General features: G+C 43.7%; 2 protein-coding genes across 6 annotated transcripts in view; both read left to right on the plus strand.

Moving 5' to 3' along the window:
- The window catches only part of IFT74 (intraflagellar transport 74), a 109,544-nt gene extending 97,022 nt beyond the window's left edge, over positions 1-12,522 (plus strand). Inside the window, exon 23 of the mRNA XM_037902086.2 lies at positions 12,456-12,522. The gene's annotated coding sequence lies outside the window, so the exon portion shown is untranslated. The remainder of the gene's footprint in view (positions 1-12,455) is intronic.
- The window catches only part of TEK (TEK receptor tyrosine kinase), an 83,547-nt gene that overhangs the window by 25,814 nt on the left and 36,474 nt on the right, over positions 1-21,259 (plus strand). For 3 of the 5 annotated variants that reach the window (XM_027827793.3, XM_043546759.1, XM_043546760.1), the window contains exon 2: positions 20,276-20,386. In XM_027827793.3, coding sequence (XP_027683594.1) covers positions 20,276-20,386 — 111 coding nt within the window. Of the gene's footprint in view, positions 1-12,455; positions 12,768-20,275; positions 20,387-21,259 lie in introns of all 5 variants that reach the window. The other 2 variants (XM_007065429.4, XM_043546758.1) reach the window with 1 other exon arrangement.

The following is a 21,259-nucleotide window of genomic DNA, read 5'->3' on the forward strand; positions in this document are numbered from 1 at the left end:
TGACACATCATTCACCTTAACTTTCTTCATCGCTGGTTTCAAAATGAGACTGTCAGCAATGGCAAATTGCTGATCCACTTTTTACCACAAAGCAATTGCTGTTTAATGGTTAAGGCTCCCATCCAAATCCCTCCCTTACTATTGGTAGAAGAACTCATCTTCTGCGAGGGTATCTTTATCATCACCACCATGTTAGCTTATAAAACCCAACAGAGGATAACACCAAGCTCCTCCTGTTTCAAGAACAAGTCTTCAGTGTTGTGTTAGATATACGCAGTCCCACAGAATCTGGGCATCAGCAGTATATGAGATCCATGCTTTACACAGAGCAGGCACATAATTGTCTTGGGCTAGGTGAATGAATAAGAAGAAAGCAGAACAGGGGAATCAACTGATGTCTATATTTTAAATTCTAAGTTCTTAAATCAATGGGTCTCTTTCCATTGACTATAGTCAGGCTTCAGGTTTTGTTCCTTACTGCTATTTATCAGCGAAAGCTTTAATTTTATTATTTCTGGCTGTTAAGTGGCAGAGACGGGCTTGAACAATAACATATTTACAATGATGTATCAGCTTTGTCTTTCTGCTGCGGCTGAGCTTTCAAGGGGGTAGTTAGTTTGGTGGGCGGCAGTTTGGTCTTCAGGTTACTGCTTTGGATGGGGACTCAAAAGACCTAGGTTCTCAGCCTGGCTCTATCAATGGCTTGCTGAATGACCTTGGACAAGGCATTTTGCCTTCGTTTACTCCTCTCTGCAATGGAGATGATGACTTTTATTTACCTTTGTGAACTGCTTTGAAATCGTTTGATCAAAAGAGCCAGGCATTATTGCCTAGAGCTAGGACAAGAAGTCATGCGCTTAATCTGCAGCAAGGGAGATTTAGGTTAGATAGTAGAAAGTTTTTCCTAACTATAAGGGTAGTTAAGCATGGGAATAGTCTTCCAAGGGAGGTTGTGAAATCCCTGTCATTAGAGGTTTTTAAGAACAGGTTGGACAAACACCTGCCAGGGATGTCCTACATTTGCTTGGTCCTGCCTCAGCACAGGGGGCTGGATTCGATAATTTCTCGAGGTCCTTTCCAGCCCTACATTTCTATGATTATTATTATGAACGGAACTCAGATGCAAGAATTTGACTACATTTGGGAAAGTACCTGGTCGTTGTTATCTTTTAGTCACCAAAAACATTTGGCATTTTTCATGGCATCAGTGGACTTTGGATTCCATAAGATGGACTCTGGACACTCGAGCCCATAACATTCAGCAAATACTTTAAATTAAAAATAAAAAAGAAGGGAGAACAGTTTATCATGAACCTGCGCTTATGGCCCAATTCCACAATCCTTATTTATGTCAGAAATTCTTACAATTCACTTCAACCACTCCCACTAGTTAAGGAGATCTGAAATTTTGAAATCGAAAATTTTAATAAAACTTTTCATCAACATTTCAAATTTTGTCAACCATAGAATCATAGAAATGTAGGGCTGGAAGGGACCTTGAGAAGTCATCAAGTCCAGCCCCATCTGCTGAGGCAGGACCAAGTAAAACAGACCATCCCTGACAGGCATTTGTGTAACCTATCAATAACACTCCCCTCCCTCCCAAAATAACAGGATGGTGTCCCTTTCCTCTGTTTGCCAGAAGCGGGAAATGAGCAACAGGGAATGGAGCACATGATGATTGCCTGTTCTGTTCATTCCGTCTGGGGCACCTGGCATTGGCCACTGCCGGAAGACAGGATACTGGGCTAGATGGACCTTTGGTCTGACCCAGGATGGCCATTCTTATGTTCTTCTGAATTTTTTGTGAAAATCTGGATCCATTTTTTAACCAGCTCTATTAGGAAAGATTGTTCTATTCTTATAAGTAAGTGTGGCAGGATTAGGTCCATAATTGGTTCATTTCTTTGTGAGGCCCAATGAAATTATAACTGTAAATTTCAGTATTGGTTAGTTTAGTACTGCCCTTATAATAAATAAAATACTGTACTTCATTTTAAAGATTTGTTAGAGGAGCTGTCAGGTTTGATTACCTTCTTTAACAACATGGCCAAAATCTTAGACTTCTTGGTTTCTAACTAGATTTCGTAGTACTACTATGGATGACACTAATCTGGGAGGAGTGGTAGATACGCTGGAGGGTAGGGGTAGGATACAGAGGGACCTAGACAAATGGGAGGATTGGGCCAAAAGAAATCTGATGAGGTTGAACAAGGACAAGTGCAGAGTCCTGCACTTAGGACGGAAGAATCCAATGCACCGCTACAGACTAGGGACCGAATGGCTAGGCAGCAGTTCTTCAGAGAAGGACCTAGGGGTGACAGTGGACGAGAAGCTGGATATGAATCAACAGTGTGCCCTTTTTGCCAAGAAGGCCAATGGCATTTTTGGATATATAAGTAGGGGCATTGCCAGCAGATCGAGGGACGTGATCGTTCCCCTCTATTGAACACTGGTGAGGCCTCATCTGGAGTACTGTGTCCAGTTTTGGGCCCCACACTACAAGAAGGATGTGGAGAAATTGGAGAGAGTCCAGCGAAGGGCAACAAAAATGATTAGGGGTCTAGAGCACATGACTTATGAGGAGGGGCTGAGGGAGCTGGGATTGTTTAGTCTGCAGAAGAGAAGAATGAGGGGGGATTTGATAGCTGCTTTTAACTACCTGAAAGGTGGATCCAAAGAGGATGGATCTAGACTATTCTCAGTGAGAGCAGATGACAGGACAAGGAGTAATGGTCTCAAGTTGCAGTGGGGGAGATTTAGGTTGGATATTAGGAAAAACTTTTTCACTAGGAGGGTGGTGAAATACTGGAATGCCTTACCTAGGGAGGTGGTGGAATCCCCTTCCTTAGAAGTTTTTAAGGTCAGGCTTGACAAAGCCCTGGCTGGGATGATTTAGTTGGGATTGGTCCTGCTCTGGCCAGGGGGTTGGACTAGATGGCCTCCAGAGGTCCCTTCCTACTCTGTTATTCTATGATTCTATGATTCTACGAATAATATGAATTTGTTTAGAGCCACTAAAGTGCCAATATACTCTTTTCTGTACAATACACAAAAATAAAGACGGCCCAAAGAGCTTTCAATCTAAAACATAGACACCCTGAGAAATCCAGAGGTGCAGGAGACTTAGTGGTTAGTGTTTGTTTTAGATGATAAACTCACTTTTGTGGGCTTCATGGACGAAATGTTTTTTTTAAAGGGACTTGAAAGAAGTGAGGTTGATGCCTTGGCCAACTGGGCTGTCTGTTTTCAATATACTCTAAATTAGTCTTAAACCCCATAGTTACATAATGTCATATAACAAATACACAGCAAAAGGCCCTACATTGAACTGCTAATGTGTCATGCTCTCTGTCCTGAGGATGAAGGCCAAGTACAGACTCTAGCCATCCTGTTGCTATGGTGTCCATTTGGTTTATATTCATATCTCCGGGTAGGTCATGAGAAAAAATTAATTTCCCAACAATAGCAAAGGTCTGTATAAATCCAGCCTAAACTTTTGTGATTTATTACATATTAGGCTCCGTTTAATGACACTGTTTCTACCCATGATGATAAAAGGGTTTGATGTGTGTATTGAAGTGATTCCTTAGATAAGTTTCCACCTCCCCAAAGGTTGAAAAAGGGTTTTCCACTACAAGGCAGGAGGGTGGTAATTGGAACAATCAGATTACCACGATAATAATACTTGGCAATTCTGCAAGTTCCACTCCAGGATCTTAACTTAGTTTACATACAAATACAAATGAAGTCAATCTCACCACACACCCCACTCTCATCTCATTGTACAGTTGGGGAAACTGAGTCACAGACAGGTGAAGTGACTTGCCCAGGAAGCTTGTGGCAAAGCGAGGAATCTAATCCAGTGCTCTCTACATTTCCATGGCTGTGTTTTAATCATGAGATCTGTTCCAAGGTCCTGTTTTATGTGCAAGAATCTAAGCTTTCATTTAAGAAAAATAATAAGTTTCTAGTCTGCACTGAGAGTGGCATCTCAAGAGGGTAGAACTTATTTTGTGGGTTTATTTTTTCCCCGTTCAGTCCCTGATTCAGACTGGGGGCCAGATCCTGGGTGGTGTTCAGTGCTCTCAACTCCCGTTGAAGTTCAGTGGGAGATGGGGGTGTTGAGCATCTCACAGGAGCAACTTAGCACTTCAGGAGGGGCTTCTTTCTATCTATCCACAGTGCAGGAGGAAATGCAGGTTCATGTAGGCCCCAAGTACACACAGACGTTGCCCACATCCTTAAGGATATTTCAAGAACCACCGCCAATAAAAGTTACATGTAATGAGTTAGTGGCAGCTGTTTTAAAATGGTTGTTGACAGCTGTAAGACTAGGATTGAGATCCTGGCCCCAATGGAGGCAATGGGAGTTTTGCCACTGATTGCAGCAGGGCCCGATTTTGTACTAGGCACTACAGTCATGTTACCTGAATCCATTTGAAAATTCTTTCAGGATATGGCCAATTTTCCTTTCCCAGAGAGGAAATTTTCTGCCAGTGCTTCCTGAGCAGCTACTTCCTGCCTCCAATTTCTCCTTGGAGGAAAGGAGTTAATTGTTTTTGAAGTGTGGAGAAATCCAGCCTACTTGGTCTCCATGTGCTGAGCACAGCCCTCAAAGGCAACTCTCCCTATAAAAACAACAAAGACCTCCACCTCAACAGCGTACAGGGGCCAAAAGAAACGAGGGGATCGACTTAACATCAGGGGGGAAGAATGAAAAAACAGGGCAGGGGTGGGCCATAGGGTGAAAACAAGGCATCCAGAAAGGGATACTGAGCAGGGAACGCTAGATAACGCCCACTGCTCCATGAAGGGATTGATGGAATCAGTGAATGCTTCCTGGAAGAAATCTGCAAGGAGATGGGATCGAAATAGGCCGCACAGTAACAAAGTAACCCAGAGCACCAGGGAAGTTCCTGGGCCTTGATTCCTCATCCACTCCTTTACTGGATGGATGCTGCATGGTATTTACCTATCCGCCTCTCTCTTGGTATAGCTCTTGTTATTCTTCTGCTATGCTCAGAATTCAAAGGGGATCTGCTTTTGATGCTGAGCATTCCCAATTCCTAATTACTGTTGTTAATAATAAAGCCTAAAATTCAGATTCCTATCCTAACAAGCTCTTTTCCTTCCGCCCTCCCGCTGCTGCCTTCCTTCCCTGTTTCTCGCATTGCTTCATCATAATACTAATGAATAAGTAGTTAATGCACTTAGATAGCACTTTACATGTTCAAAGCACTGTACAAACATCATCCAGTTCTCAGATATGTGGTTGGGTTTTTGTTTCCTCGGAGCTCTCTGTTGGTCTGGCTGGCACAGCTACTCTGAGTGACTGCTCCTCGGAAGGAAAGCTAGGGACTCCATTCTTAAGGTTATCAGGAAATTTTTCGAAGTGCTCTCACATCCCCACGCATACTCACATTGTCTTGGAAATTGCCATCCCTTATCAGGATCCAGGGGAGGTTAGGGGTGCAAATTTTGGATTATTGAGTCAAGGGGTTCCGTTCCAGAGGTACATTGCCAAGAAATAAAAGACTTGTCATTACATTTATCCCATTCTTATGATATTTTTTGCACATAGCTGTGGCTCAAACTATGGCACTGATCTCCCCCAAGCAGATCACCAGATCAAGTTTAACCTCAGCTAGTGTCCGGGGCAGCAATATTTAAAAAGTGATTAGGGAGGCTTTCTAGGTCTGCGAATTGGCCTGCATCTGGGATGAGTGCCAGAGAATTCCTCTGAGCCATCTCTTCCCGTTACTCCTGACTGAGCCTGGTGGTGCACAGTGATGTGTGCGCACCCACTGATAGCACTTACTGGAGCAGTAGCACGGCACAGAGGACTGGCGGGTACCTGGCAGTGTGTGAATGCCATTGCAAAGGAGGAGTTTTGGTGGACACTTAGAATATGCAAGGGGTTGTGAGGAGAGTGCACATGACTCCCGCATTTGGGGAAGCTGGGCGTGAGTGCTGGAAGCTTCCTAGAAGTGGGGGGGCATTAACCCCGAGACCATGGCCCCGCCCCCTCCCCCAACCCTGCTCGGCCTCCTCCCCCAAGGCCCTAGCCACACGCCACCCCCATTGCACCCCAGGCCCTGCTCTGCCCCTTCCCTGAGGCTCTCCCCTGCCCTTTCCCCCTCTTATCAGAGCCCCCCCCCCACCGGTCACCTTTTTCCCCCTCCCCACAGATCCCTCCTTCTTTTCCACATCCCTCCCCACCCCCCGCCCTCCCGGAGAGGTTAGAGAGGCATGAGCAGTGGGTGCGGGGAACCTCGGGGGAAGGGGCGGAGTGGGGATGAAAAGAGGAGCAGCGCGGGCGGGGTCATGAGGGAAGAGAACAAGAGGGAGTGGGGCCTCGGGGCAGAGCACAGGTGGGGCTACGGCCTGGGCACCCTTTCAGCAGTAGTCCTGCAAAGGCGTCAGGCCAGCATGTCTCCAGAGGGTAGTGGGCTGCATCATGTTTGTGGCGGCTTAGCCTCCCCTGGCCTCTTATACCCACCCCCCATTTTCTTCTTGGCATCCCTCGTGGACTGTCAGCCACTGGAAGTGATGGTGAGAGCTGTGCTACCCACCTGCAGTATTCCCTGGACCAGTCCTGCTAGACATAGTCTAGTGAGTGATAGTGCAACCCTTGCATTAGTTGTGCTCAAGTGGAGTTGTCCTGAGCACACAGAACTCTCTGTCTCTACATGGCCAATTGCTGTCTCCACAGAGGTAAAGTGTGTGTGATGGGGGGTGGGAGGGTGCAGTGGAACAGACATGACTTTAACTCTGTATTTCCTTGTTAGCGGAGGATTAAGTTTAGCCTCACTCCCTGTTCTGGAAGAGCACAAGGCAGCACTGGGCAGCCATAACTCTGTGTCAATAGTCTTTTGGCAGGGAATTCGCTGGAAGTTACACCTCCCATTTCCAGTGTTCGCCGCCTGCGGGTGCCTCCTTTTCCCAACCCCCCTTTGCATTCACAGCAAATCGCCTTCCTGCAGAGGTCATTCCTCCAAGGAGAGGGGCAGGAGTCAAAGGATTTTTTCAAGGAAGGACAGGGGATCTTCACTGATACAGAGAAAGGCTGTTTCCTGTCTGTGTTTATTGTGTTCTCAGAGACCTAAATCCTTCAGGCACAGGTTGGGCAAAACTCCCATTGACTTCAAGGTTTAGTTTTGCCAGACTAAGGAGCGGGAGTTCCTCTTGAATAAGAATAGCAGGATTTGGCCATGAGAGGAAGCTAAGCAGAGATGCTGTAGGCCAGGGGTGGGCAAACTATGGCCCGGGGGCCTCATCCAGCCCTTCAGACATTTTAATCTGGCCCTCGAACTCCCGCCGGGGAGCAGGGTCCAGGGCTTGCCCCGCTCTGGCACTCCAGCCAGGGAGCAGGGCTGGGGGCTTGCCATGCTCTGTGCGTGCCATGGCTCCACGCAGCTCCCGGAAACAGAAGTATGTCCCCCCCTCTGGCACCCTGCCCCAAGCGCCGCCCCCTAGCTCCCATTGGCTGGGAACTGAGGCCAATGGGAGTTGCAGGGACGGCACCTGCAGACGGGGCAGCACACAGAGCCGCCTGGCCGCACTTCCGCCTAGGAGCCGGAAGGGGGACATGCCATTGCTTCCAGGAGCTGCTTGAGGTAAGCGCCACCCAGTCTACACCCCTAACCCTGTCCCGTGCTCCAAACCTCTGCTCCAGCCCTGATCCCCTTCCTGCCTCTGAACCCCTCGGTCCCAGCCTGGAGAACCTCCTGCACCCCCAACCCTTCATCCCCAGCCCCACCCCAGAGCCCACACCCCCCCCAGCCGGAGCCCTCACCCCCCTCCCTGCACCCCAAGTCCTTGCCCCAGCCTGGAGCCCCCTGAACTCCTCATTTCTGGCCCCACTCCAGAGCCCACATACCCAGCCACAGCCCTCACCCCCTCTTGCACCCCAACCCCCAGTTTTGTGAGCATTCATGGCCCCCCATACAATTTCCATACCCAGATGTGGCCCTCGGGCCAAAAAGTTTGCCCACCCCTGCTGTAGGCAGTTGGCTTGCAGCAAAAATCTACTGTATCAGCACTTTCTCCTAGGGGCTTCTCCGTATGGTCAGGTAGAAGACAGGAAGCTGGGATGTAAATCTACCTTGCACTAGCCTGCTGCGCTCTAACACAGTGGCTCTCAACCTTTCCAGACCTCTGTACCCCTTTTAGGAGTCTGATTTGTCTTGCTTACCCCAAGTTACACCTCATTTAAAAACTACTTGCTTACAAAACCAGACCTAAAAATACAAAAGTGCCACAGCCACACTATTCCTGAAAAAGAGTCGACTTTCTCATTTGTACCATATCATTATAAAATACATCAATGGGAATATAAATATTGTAGTTACATTTCAGTATAGGGTATATAGAGCAATATAAACAAGTCATTGTCTGTATGGGATTTGAGTTTGAACTGACTTTGCTAGTGCTTTTTATGTGGCCTATTGTAAAAGTAGGCAAATATCCAGATGAGCTGATGTACCCCCTGGAAGACCTCTGCATACCACCAGGGGTACACGTACCCTTGGTTGAGACCTACTGTTCTAATGGACTGTGTGGACTCTGCTGCTGGGCACGAAAAGTTCCCTAGTGCACTGTGACCTACTCCAGTTTCAAAGCGCACTAGGGAACATTTAGTGCTGGGGGATGTTCTCTTTATTTTTATATTTTGGACTTGAAATCAGTGTTCATGTAAGCAAATGACCTGACTGCACATTAAAGTGAGGGGAGGAGAGGGAGCTGCCTGGCTTGTCAAAAAGGTATGTGCCCCTTTAAGGGCTAGAGATCTCGAGAATGACTTGCTGTGGCAGCTTCAGACCAGGTCAGCATGGGGATGCTGACCCATCCCACCCCCACAGGTGACCAGAAGGTGGGGGTGTATGTCCATATTTGTGTCCATGCAGGTGCTGTGGAAGCCCTCCCCTCTCAGCTATATCAATGCATTTTCATTCCAATTTGCAACCTTGCCTCAAGCTCCACCACTCCAGGGGAACAAGTTACATGTAACAATCCCCCCCAGTCACGGAGTTGGGATCGAGATTTGAATCCGAACTTCTCCAGAGTTTGGGGAAATTAGGATCCAGTGTTTTGGTTCAGGCCCATGTTTAGTTATGGGTTGCCAGAATATGGGCCGGCACCTCAGCTGTTCTATATTGCCATAGATCCCTTGACGTCTATAGAGGTATGCTTCTTTTCAGTATGCACCCAATGCGCTATAGGAAACATACATAGACACCTGTTGTAGAAGCTTCATCCTTAAATATTGACTTCAGTGGAGTGGCTTCTGATTTACTCTGGTTAAAAGCAAGAGGAGACTTGGCCCCAGAGTAAGCAAGGAAGAACTGCTTATCTGAGTAGAGATTGCAAGCTTAGACCCTATATATGCAGTAAATAAAAAATGAATAAAATGCGCACACCCAACTGGCCACGATTGCATTGTACAACTACTTAACTTTAGCTGTGTTCAAATGAGTCTTTCTGTAATGTGCTACAGGATGACTTGACTTCTTTGACCCTTGGCTTTATACAACATTTATTTTAATGGCTGTTACATCCTTTCCAGAAGGTTTTATTTCTCTGTTATGTAACGTAAGTTCTCTGGGTTGGCACATGAAAGGGTTGTAACTGCAGTACTCTGGCTGGGAGGGATGGGTGTCAGTGTGTCTTAAGATACTACATTCCCCTGAGAAGCTGCTGGCATTGAATGCCGCGAGGTACCTCCCCCCTTGGACTAAAGCACAAAATACACACACGCACACATTCAGAATCTACAGTAAGCACTGCTCCCCTTTGACCTCTTTATCTAGGGCTATACTCCTTGCTTCAAATCTGAAAGCTGTTTGCAAACGGAATGGCACAAAATACTGATTGCAGAGAGGCTGCTGGTATACACACAAAATACAACGGAATCTAAAGTTGGAAAATAAAGGCGATGCTTAACAGAAATCAATTATTGTTTGCATTTTAGCTGAAAAATGACAGCATTCCCCTACTCGTTACCCTTATTTCCAAAAACTGAAAGCACCGAGCATAAGGGGTTCTGTATCTCACTCCCTCAACAGCTAAGACTTAAAACACTTTCCAAGAGAAAACATTCTTTCTCTTTCTCTCTGTATCTATCTGCTGTTTTTAAACAGTATCTATCACCTTAGTATTTCAAATAGTTAAAATTATTAAAGGGAGCCTTATCTATTGGCAAACACACAAGATTAGGAGTTAGAAAGTCTGGTTTCTATTTCTCTCTCTGGCACAGACTTCTTATGTCCTCTGGAATGTCACTTAACCTCCTTTTTGCCTCAGTTTTCCAGTCTGTAAAATGGAGATAATAATACTTACATCTTGGCCATGTTGTGAGTCTTAATTGGTTAAGTGGTTGAAAAGCACTTTCAGATCTGTGGGAGACACCTCAGATGTCCAAAGTATTTGTTGTTCTTAGTTCCTATGGCTATGTGACATGTCCAGACTATCAAAATGTAAGTAATATGTACTTGTTGGAAAGCCAGTAAGCATGTGCTGGGACTTAAATGCTTTCTTAAACTGGGGGTCTTTAACTGTTGGAAACACTGATCACTTCAGGTACTTTATTGTAAGGAACCCCTATAACTCTTGTGTTTGTTATTCTCTTTGGGGTGTTTGGGTTTCAAAGCAATAACCATACCAGACTGTAGATCAGTGAGGGAAGGGGGTAATGGGAGAGAGTTTAATTTTTTTAGTTTTAAAGTTATTTTATGTCTGTAGAGCATGAAACAGACAACATATAATTAGCCATCTTAGGGTAAGAAAAAGGGGATTTTATCTGATGCAAACAGGGGTCTGATTCTCCACTGCCCTGCACCTTGCCTAGCCATTTGCACCTTGGCAAAGTTGGCATAAAGCGGGCATTTTGGTTTGGTAATGTTTTCCATTCATTTTGCACAGATGTGCATATGTGCACAAGTTACAAAGCAGTGGAGAAGCTGGCTCAAAAATTTGAAATATGGGAGTATGACTGGCTCATAGATGCATATTTTCAGATAGGTTTCAGAGTAAAAGCCATGTTAGTCTGTATTCGCAAAAAGAAAAGGAGTACTTGTGGCACCTTAGAGACTAACCAATTTATCTGAGCATAAGCTTTCGTGAGCTACAGCTCACTTCATCAGATGCATACTGTGGAAAGTATAGAAGATCTTTTTATACACACAAAGCATGAAAAAATGGGTGTTTACCACTACAAAAAGTTTTCTCTCCCCCCGCCCCACTCTCCTGCTGGTAATAGCTTATCTAAAGTGATCACTCTCCTTACAATGTGTATGATAATCAAGTTGGGCCATTTCCAGCACAAATTTTACTGGTCTCCATTTTTCCTGGTACAAATTCTTCCCATAAAAATGAAGACCCAGATACGGTCAGGCTGCAGATTTGGCTCATAATGTCCCCCAGACTCAGGGACAGTTCCTCTCTTTACACCAGCTGAGGATCTGACCTACAGAGTTTAAATCATTATCTTATTACTTACTACAGCCCTTTCACTGGGTTTGTTATTATATCATATGCCATGCTAGCTTCATTTAAGATCCCATTTCCATGATAACTCCCTCTTTTCAACCACTTAAAACTTTAGGGGGTGGGGAGGAAATTCCTTTCAGGCAAATGTTTGGTACAAATTGTTTCAACCCAGAGGTCATGTTTTTCTTCACATTTGAAAAAAATGAGTTGTTTCCTTATCAGTTTAGAACCCAGTGCTTTGGAGCTAGTGTTGTGGTTCAAGTCTAGCTCAAGTCTTCACAGAAATGTCTCTGAGTGCATTTGAACTGCGGGCATATCATCACCCAACCCTAATACTTAGAATGGGTTCTTAAGAGAAGCCATTTAGATACTAGAGGGAGGAATTTATTGCTGAACACCGGGAGCCATTTGCCGTGTATAGCAGGATCTTTACTGAACCTGCAAGCTTATGAATGATAAAATAGATGCTATTATTTGTATACATCAATCGACAGCTACTTGGAGCAAGTGCATGGCCACTGATCCATGCATGCAATTATATCCGCAGTGATGACACAACGGTCTCCCTGTGCCCCGACTTCTTAGTGCTGGTCTTAAAGGATGTTCCATAGGTTTGGAGGTATGGTCCTTTGCATCACCCCTCACCACAAAGAGGTGTGAGGAAGGGGTCAGTGTTGCCAGAGAGGTGGCTCACTTCCCATTCTTCACAAACTGGGGAAAGCCACATGTGGAGGGTCCTCTCCTTCCACACATTCCTAAGGCACAGTCTGGGCTCAGGGTTTGTTCCCAAAGTAACTAGAACAGAATATTTACGTGCAGCCATTTTATTTTAGTTCGGTGTTCACTAAGGTAGGGGAAGCACTGAGTGTGAGGCATTACTTCAAAAGCCCCTAGGTGAACAATCAGAACTAAAAGAAATATTCAGACTCTGCAGAAAAATCCCTTCACCTATTGTTTGTTTGTAGGCAAAGTGGAGGCAGCGCTGGACCTGATGCTGATCAATTCACCCCCTCTAGTGGGCAACTCAGAGACGTCGCTTATCTGTATTGCAGCCAGATGGAGGTCCCGCGAGTCTGTCACAATAGGGCGAGACTATGAGGCCTTGATGAGCCAACACCAGGACCCTCTGGAAGTTACTGAAGACGAGAAGAGAGAAACAGCCAAAAAAGTGGTGTGGAAAAGGGAGCAAGCTAGTGAAACTATCGGAGCTTACTACTGTGAAGGGAAAGTCAAAGACGAGGTGACGAGGATACGTACAATGAAGATGCCACTAGGAGGTACCGTATGCAGGTCAGACCAGAGATGTGCGAGCCCCACTAGGGGACATCTGCTTGCAGTTTGGCTGCTACCCTTAAATAACAGGAGCAGGTACAGTAGTGGATCCAGAGTGGGCAAACTGGCCTGGATTCATTAAGAATTTATCTGGCCCAAATCCAAACCACTCTTTTCTGACGCTCAGAAACATTTGGTTAATGTTCTTAGTTAGTATTTTTCTCTTACATTTTGGCATGTTCTGCCCATTTCTGGTTATACCCAGCAGCACAAAATGGAAGCAATAAAATATGGCAAGAAAGACCATTGTGGCCTCATTGAACCCACAAAGCAATAACTACAGTAACTCTTACATTGGGCCTTTCATCTTCAAAGCACTTTAAAAATGTGAACCCTACCCCAAGTAATTTTTGTCATCTGAGAAAAACCAGAGGGCTTGTCTACACAGTACAGCAAACTGCACTCTAACTTGTTACATTCTAACTGCCCCTTGTAGACCCTGCTGGCGCACTTGAAAAGATATCAGGAACTAGGTACATTTTAGAGTGCACCAGCAGGGTCTATACAGAGCAGTTAGAGCGCTTTATAAACTGGATTCCTCTAGTGCATTTTGCCATGCTGCGTAGACAAGCCAAGAGACTCCATACAGTCCACCAAGAATTTCACTCTTGCCAATCTCTTTTATGTGGGAGGTGCTTTGATACCAATGTGGTGGGCAACAGTATTAGATAGATAGATGAGTTTAAAAGGTGGGAGCTATTGCTGTGCTCTGATTCCTAGACCATGCCTATTCATACTGGAAATCTCATTTGTATCTTGATCTCATGAGACTTCCAGGCTGAGTTCCAAAGCAAAGAGCTTGGCATAAGCTCCAGAGAAACATAAGAACTTTTAGATAATTTTCTGCACTTCAGCAAACATTGAAACCTTTTGAAGTTCACCCATCACTAATATTTAGCACAATATGTTATGATATCAACAGTTCAAACACCAGACTCAGCCTGCAAATCCGCTATTCTGCACTAATACTGTCAAGATGATGGAAATTGTAGAGTGAACGTATAACAACACTTCTTTTGCTCTCTCTCCCCAGTGAGCAGGGCTGAAGTTTCTTTGTTGTAATGTGGTATGAGCAGGCGAGGTAGGAGAAGTGGATTTTGCATTTTGTTCTGAAGGTGATAAGGTTTGTGGTTGTTCTGGCCTCTACTGGCAGTGCACTCCTGATTCTCAGGCCTGTCACCCAGAAAGCTCTGTCCCTTGTAGTCACACACGTGTCACTCTTGAGGTTGCCAATTCCATTGTTCTGTTCAATGGTGTGTTTTTTTCCATGATCAGGCAGGTGAGGCAGACCCTCAGGTAACAATCTACAAAAGACTTTGAAGATGGGGGCCAAATTCTTGAATTTGGCCTTGTATCTAACAGGAAGCCAGTGTGGATAGCAGGTTGTTGTGGGTGATGTTCTCTTGACTTCCTGTGTTCCTCAGCAGATGAGATGTTGGGTTCTGAACCCACTGTAGCTCTTTAAGGTTCAGGGTTATGTGCCTGGGAACAGAGACTTACAATAACCAAGACTTGAGAGCCCAACATGTGGATTACCCTGGCTAAATCCGTTATACCCAGAGGAGATATAATCTTCTTACCAGCTGTACGTGGATTTGGAAGGGGCATTTTGGGGGTCTTGATTATTGCATTTCTACTTTTCAGATAATCTTTGCTAAAAGCTTTGGCTGATATGGTTTGAGTTTGGATCTCATCAGAGAGTCTATTATGTGCACTGACTAGTAAGCTTCTGGATGGGTGAGAAAGAGACATGGTAGACATTCTCAAAGCTATTAAAGACCACAAGGAGAGGAAAGGGGGGTCAGGGAAGGGGTCTGAGGTTTGGAAAAACTACTGTAACTGGCAAATAGGCTTTTTTCCTCTCCACAGTTATTGTCTGAATAATTTTAAAGGCTTCTGAATACACTAAGGGTTTCTTCTCACCAAATGAGTTGAAAGGTGCACTGTGTGTCCAGTTGAAGACAATGGGAGCTCTTGAATGGGTTGGCAATTTTGAAAATCTACCAATTGCTTTGGGCCCCTATCCATCACACCACTTAAGCATGTGCTTAACTTTAAGTATATGAATAGTCCCATTGACTTTAATGGGATTGCTCACATGCTTAAGTGCATGCTTATATGCTTTATTGGGACGTAAGAGCCTAACTTAAGCTATTCGTTTTTGAAAATCTTGGCCTTTATACTGTGAAAATGTAAAGGAAGAACATTTTTCTGCATGAGATGTAAGAGCCTAACTTAAGCTATTCGTTTTTGAAAATCTTGGCCTTTATACTGTGAAAATGTAAAGGAAGAACATTTTTCTGCATGAGTCTACATATAACATTCTCAAAGTAGACGGACAGTTCTCCTATATCCTATATACTCTAGTAGACTTGCAGGGCATATAGTATATATATAGTATAGAATCTATTCCAAGTGACTGAAGGGGAAAAAAATTGTAATACAACAGAATCTCTCTACAGAGGAAGGGATGGTTATGGATTTATAGAAATGTAAGCCAAAGATGGCTGTGGCACTTCTACAACTCAGTTCCATTGTATCTCTTTAAGGAGTGGACTCATATTGTAAAATAATTAATTAAATGCAGATCACAAGCTAAAAATACGTTGGAACTGAGCCCACCAAGGCATGTGGGTTCCTTTCCATTACAACAATGCTGTGAAGAAAAGGTCCCATGGATAAACTAAACAACTCACACAAAGAAAATAGAAAGGAAAAATAAAAGCTGTACTGTAAAGCGAATTTCTCATGAAAAACAACAATTAATACTAGCTGTCTACATTTAAAACAAAAAGCCGCTGAACCGAACACCCCAATACTTGAGATAAGGTGCAAGTCCCAGCTAGCACAGACATACTTGTGGTAGCTCTCAGTAAGCTAGTTGCACTAAAAACGTAGTGTAGCCATGGTAGCATAGGTAGTGGTGAGCGGCGACAGGAGCTATCAGCCCTGACCACAATCCAGACTTGGGGTGGCGAGCCCATGCTGCTGCTTGCTGCTTCCAATGCTGCCATGCCTACATTGCTCTTTTTAGCTCGTGAGTTCAATGACAGCTAGTGCAAGTATGTCTGCGTGTGCTGGGAGTGACACCCCCAGCTCCAGCTGTGGATGTAGTCTTCGGATTGAACACTTTAGTAGAGCTGGTTGAATCCTTGTTGCAAGAAACTTATTTTTTAAAATTTTGCATTATTTTCTGTTTACAAATAGATTGCAGTTTTAGAAATGGGTTTGTTACTTGTGAAAGCCATTGAGTTGGCAATAATCTGGGGTTGTTCACAATTTTCTTGATTGTAGGAAGCAGTCATTTGATTATTCAGTTCTTAGAATTCCCTATTTGGCTGTGTGATTGGCCAGGCAAGTCCAGATGCTAATGCCTAGGTAATACTGTGCAAGGCCCCAAACCTGCAAACACTTATGCATGTGCTTAACTTTACTCACATGACTAGTCTCACTGAAGTGAATAGAACTACCTGCATATGTAAAATTAAGCACATAGGCACATTTTTACAGGATTGGGACCTAAATATGAGAGCTGTGCAGAGAACGGATATTTTGTTTCACAAAAGATTTCAAAATTTCTCTTTATTTTGATGGAATCAAACTCCATAAATTTAGAAATTCTCCAAGAAGGACAATTCACGTTTTTTGTTTTTATGTTTCAGGTTGATCAAAATATTTCATTTCAACAAACCATTACATCTGATGTTGCCTTTTAAAATGTTATATTACAGTATATAATATAATACAGAGACAAGGTGGGTGAGGTAATTTATTTTATTGGACCAACTACGGTTGATGGGAGAGACAAGGAGTGACACTCTGAGTTAGTTTCCCAGACCTGAAGAAGAGCTCTGTGTGGCTCAAAAGCTTGTCTCCCTCATCAACAGAAATTGGTCCAATAAAATATATTACCTCACCCACATTGTCTCTCTAATATCCTGGGACCGACATAGCTACAATGACACTGCATATAATACAATACAGCATTTAAAGTGTTTTTATACGTCATTTCAAAATGGAAACAAGTCATTTCAAAATGAAAAATCAAAACATCTCATTCTGAAAATGTCGAAATGGAATGGTTTAACATTGTCAGGACTTTTTTTGTAGGTTTTCTCCTAAACACATTTTTGGGAAAATCAATATGATTTCTCAAAGCATTTTTACTTCAATGGAACTTCATTTTCTGATGGAAACTGGTTCCATCTAAGTTTTTCCAGCCAATGTACTAAATACCTAGGACAGATAGATAGAGACAGAAGCCACATGTTATTTTTTGTTGTTGTTTTTGTTCTTTGGCTTTTGTTTCTGACCTAGCATTTATAAACTACTTCCACTTCCATCTAAAATGAATTTAATTACTTCAGTAAACAAATTTCAGCTGCAGGCCCAAAATTTACTTTCCACAATCTTTGGTACAAACCAAAGTGTGCTTGCTTGAATGTTTGTACAAAGGGTGGGGGCAAGGGGAGTGAGCGTAGCTGAATGGAAAAGTGTCTGAACAATTTACCCCATGATTCATACTAGTCTGTAGCCCGCACATCCTTTACCCTAAATAAACTAACCTCATAAATGGGACTGCAGTAGAATGGGACCCAGAGCATAAGAGCTTATATCATTCTTGAGTGATTCCTCCAGCAGAGACTCAGATTGGCTTTGGCAGACTCTGGAGGAGGTAAAATTCAGCCCTTTTGGCCAGGAGGCCTTAGAACTCATTGTCCTCAGTAAAAATGGGCCTAAAATGTGAGGTTTAGATCCAGATTGAGATCTGAATATCCCCAAAGTTCAGTTTGAAAAATCAGAGTTTTCTAATTTGGTAGGATAGCTTTTATAATGCCCCTCCCTCCCCCCCAGTATTGTATTTCAGAAAGAGTTTGGCCTGGAATCTCAAATTTAGAGCTGGTCAGAAAACTCCAATTTTTCGCTCAAAAAAATACCAGGTTTTCCACAGGAATTTCCAAAAGGAAATTAAATCAAACTTGATTTAATTTCGTATCAAAATATTTTGCAACTAAATGTTTTGTAAAAAGAAAAGGAGTACTTGTGGCACCTTAGAGACTAACCAATTTATTTGAGCATAAGCTTTCGTGAGCTACAGCTCACTTCATCGGATGCATACTGTGGAAAGTGTAGAAGATCTTTTTATACACACAAAGCATGAAAAAATACCTCCCCCCACCCCACTCTCCTGCTGGTAATAGCTTATCTAAAGTGACCACTCTCCTTACAATGTGTATGATAATCAAGGTGGGCCATTTCCAGCACAAATCCAGGGTTTAACAAGAACGTCTGGGGGGGGGGGGGTAGGAAAAAACAAGGGGAAATAGGTTACCTTGCATAATGACTTAGCCACTCCCAGTCTCTATTCAAGCCTAAGTTAATTGTATCCAATTTGCAAACGAATTCCAATTCAACAGTCTCTTGCTGGAGTCTGGATTTGAGGTTTTTCTGTTGTAATATCGCAACTTTCATGTCTGTAATCGCGTGACCAGAGAGATTGAAGTGTTCTCCGACTGGTTTATGAATGTTATCATTCTTGACATCTGATTTGTGTCCATTTATTCTTTTACGTAGAGACTGTCCAGTTTGACCAATGTACATGGCAGAGGGAAAGACTGGCCTGTCTCCCAAGAAGCCCCCCAACCTGAAGCAAATACTTACCAGCAACCACATACCACACAACAGAACCACTAACCCAGAAACCTATCCTTGCAACAAAGCCCGTTGCCAACTGTGCCCACATATCTATTCAGGGGACACCATCACAGGGCCTAATAACATCAGCCACACTACCAGAGGCTCGTTCACCTGCACATCCACCAATGTGATATATGCCATCATGTGTCAGCAATGCCCCTCTGCCATGTACATTGGTCAAACTGGACAGTCTCTACGTAAAAGAATAAATGGACACAAATCAGACGTCAAGAATTATAACATTCATAAACCAGTCGGAGAACACTTCAATCTCTCTGGTCACGCGATTACAGACATGAAAGTTGCGATATTACAACAAAAAAACTTCAAATCCAGACTCCAGCGAGAGACTGTTGAATTGGAATTCGTTTGCAAATTGGATACAATTAACTTAGGCTTGAATAGAGACTGGGAGTGGCTAAGTCATTATGCAAGGTAACCTATTTCCCCTTGTTTTTTCCTACCCCCCACCCCCAGACGTTCTTGTTAAACCCTGGATTTGTGCTGGAAATGGCCCACCTTGATTATCATACACATTGTAAGGAGAGTGGTCACTTTAGATAAGCTATTACCAGCAGGAGAGTGGGGTGGGGAGAGGTATTTTTTCATGCTTTGTGTGTATAAAAAGATCTTCTACACTTTCCACAGTATGCATCTGATGAAGTGAGCTGTAGCTCACGAAAGCTTATGCTCAGATAAATTGGTTAGTCTCTAAGGTGCCACAAGTACTCCTTTTCTTTTTGCGAATACAGACTAACACGGCTGTTACTCTAAAAGTTTTGTGTAATTTTGACTTAAAATGTCATTTTGAGGTTTTTTTTCCATTATTGGTTTCTGGATTTTCAGGTTTCTCACTCCCCTGCTCCCTTTCCTCCACTGGTAAATAGACACGAAAGGTGAAAAAGGTGTGAAAATGAATGAAACTCACTTTTCACTCTTATTTACTGTTTTCCAGCTGGAAAAGATTGGAAAACAGCAGGAAAGTGTGTGAAAGTAGGTTTCTGTTTTGTGCATTTTTTTTGTTTTGAATTTTCCAGTTCAAGAATTTTTTTAAAATGCATTGAACTGCCTATTTTCCCTTGGAAAATGTAGATTTTGAAGAAAAGATATATTCAGATAGAAAATTTTTTTGTTGAAAAATGTTGGCCAACCCTTCTCAGAATACAATTATTCTGTTTTCCTCGGTAAGGAATGGTGTCTTTCAGTACTTGTGGAAAGTGTGGTGAGCTAATTTTGAGCACTACACTGCTATTCCTGTCTTCCAGTAGGCCCTATATGATACTGATGTCCTGACACTTGTTGCATTTCACTACATCATAGAAACTTTATTTGCCAGTGAAAGATCTTTTCCTAGTAAATTTACCCAGTACTTTACCCAGTCTATTTATAAAAAATGTCCCTAGGGCTAAAAAGACTTGGGAAATTATTCTACAACTGGTTGGCTCTCTTGGTTAGGAATTGTTTCCAGTTATCCAGCCAGTATTAACGTTATTACTAATTTCCTCTCCTTGCTTCTAGTTACACCCCCTTATTGTTCAAGCACCTATATGACCTCCCCCGCATGCCACTGCTAAAACACAAAGCAGGGGCTGCTGATGGCAAAGGAAATCAGTGTACTCTTGCCAGAAATCTAAACATATAAATCACCAGTGTTGATTCTGCTGTAGATTATCCTCTAGCTTTCAGCCTAGGGGAATCACAGTCATTGATCATATTTATAGTTATTGAGCCCATGTTTTGACCATTTTTATTTCAGCTTCCTTCCTCCCAGTGGCCTTAACTATAACAGTGAACAAGGGAGAGCATGTGAACATTTCCTTCATCAGAAAGACTCCAAAGGAAGAAGATGCAGTGATCTACAAAAACGGTAACGACTCTCCCTCTCTATTTCCTCCTCATCCATCACTGTGATATCCTAGCACCTGTGTCACTACATTAAAGTAATTACTGGTGATGCTCTTGCTGTGCAATTGAAGGAAGCATAATTTCTTGTGCATTTAGTGCTCAGAGAAGGAGCCAGATTGCCAACCCTAGAAACAGAGTTGATCAAATTATTTGCTTCCCCTCCACAATCCCTTGTGCTCTCCGTTCCCCAGTTGTTGTGCCTTTGCTTTTAATCTTACAACTCCCCGCCCGTGTATCTCTGCCTTGCATCCCTCAGTATCTCCAGTGCTATGCTGCGCTAAGTGCTTCTGCCCCACTTCCTCTTTTTCCATTTACTTGCTGTCTTCCAAGATCTCTTCCCCTTCCCCCCCTCCCAATTCCCCCTGAGCACTCCAGAACCTGGGCATCTGACTGAGATCTCTCTCTGCTACATGATTTAGGTTCCCATTGCTCCATAGCTTACCCCCTGCCCGAGCTTAAGGAATGGAGAGACCAACAGGATTCCACAAGGGAGTAAGGGTCTGTGTTTGTGAATCACATTACATGATCAGGGCCTAATTAATGCCCAATACTTATATATGTATGAAAGTGTGAAACCATAGAGCAGAGGCCATGCAAAGTGACGTTATTCATAAAAGGAAACGTTTGCAAATGTACCTACACATGTACCACGCCCTACGAAAAAGCTGGCATCTGACTAGCTAAAGCACAAGGTGAGCTGATCCTCTAAAACAAGCAGAATTCTGCAGTTCACTGATGGCACAATGAGCGACTATCCCTGCAGACATTAATTACTGTGTTGTTCAACTCCTGTGCAGTGGCGGCTGGAGGAGAGGCAAAGAAGAGGTTTTGTGCC

The sequence above is a fragment of the Chelonia mydas genome, chromosome 5 (genome assembly GCF_015237465.2).
Source record: "Chelonia mydas isolate rCheMyd1 chromosome 5, rCheMyd1.pri.v2, whole genome shotgun sequence".
NCBI lineage: Eukaryota > Metazoa > Chordata > Testudines > Cheloniidae > Chelonia > Chelonia mydas.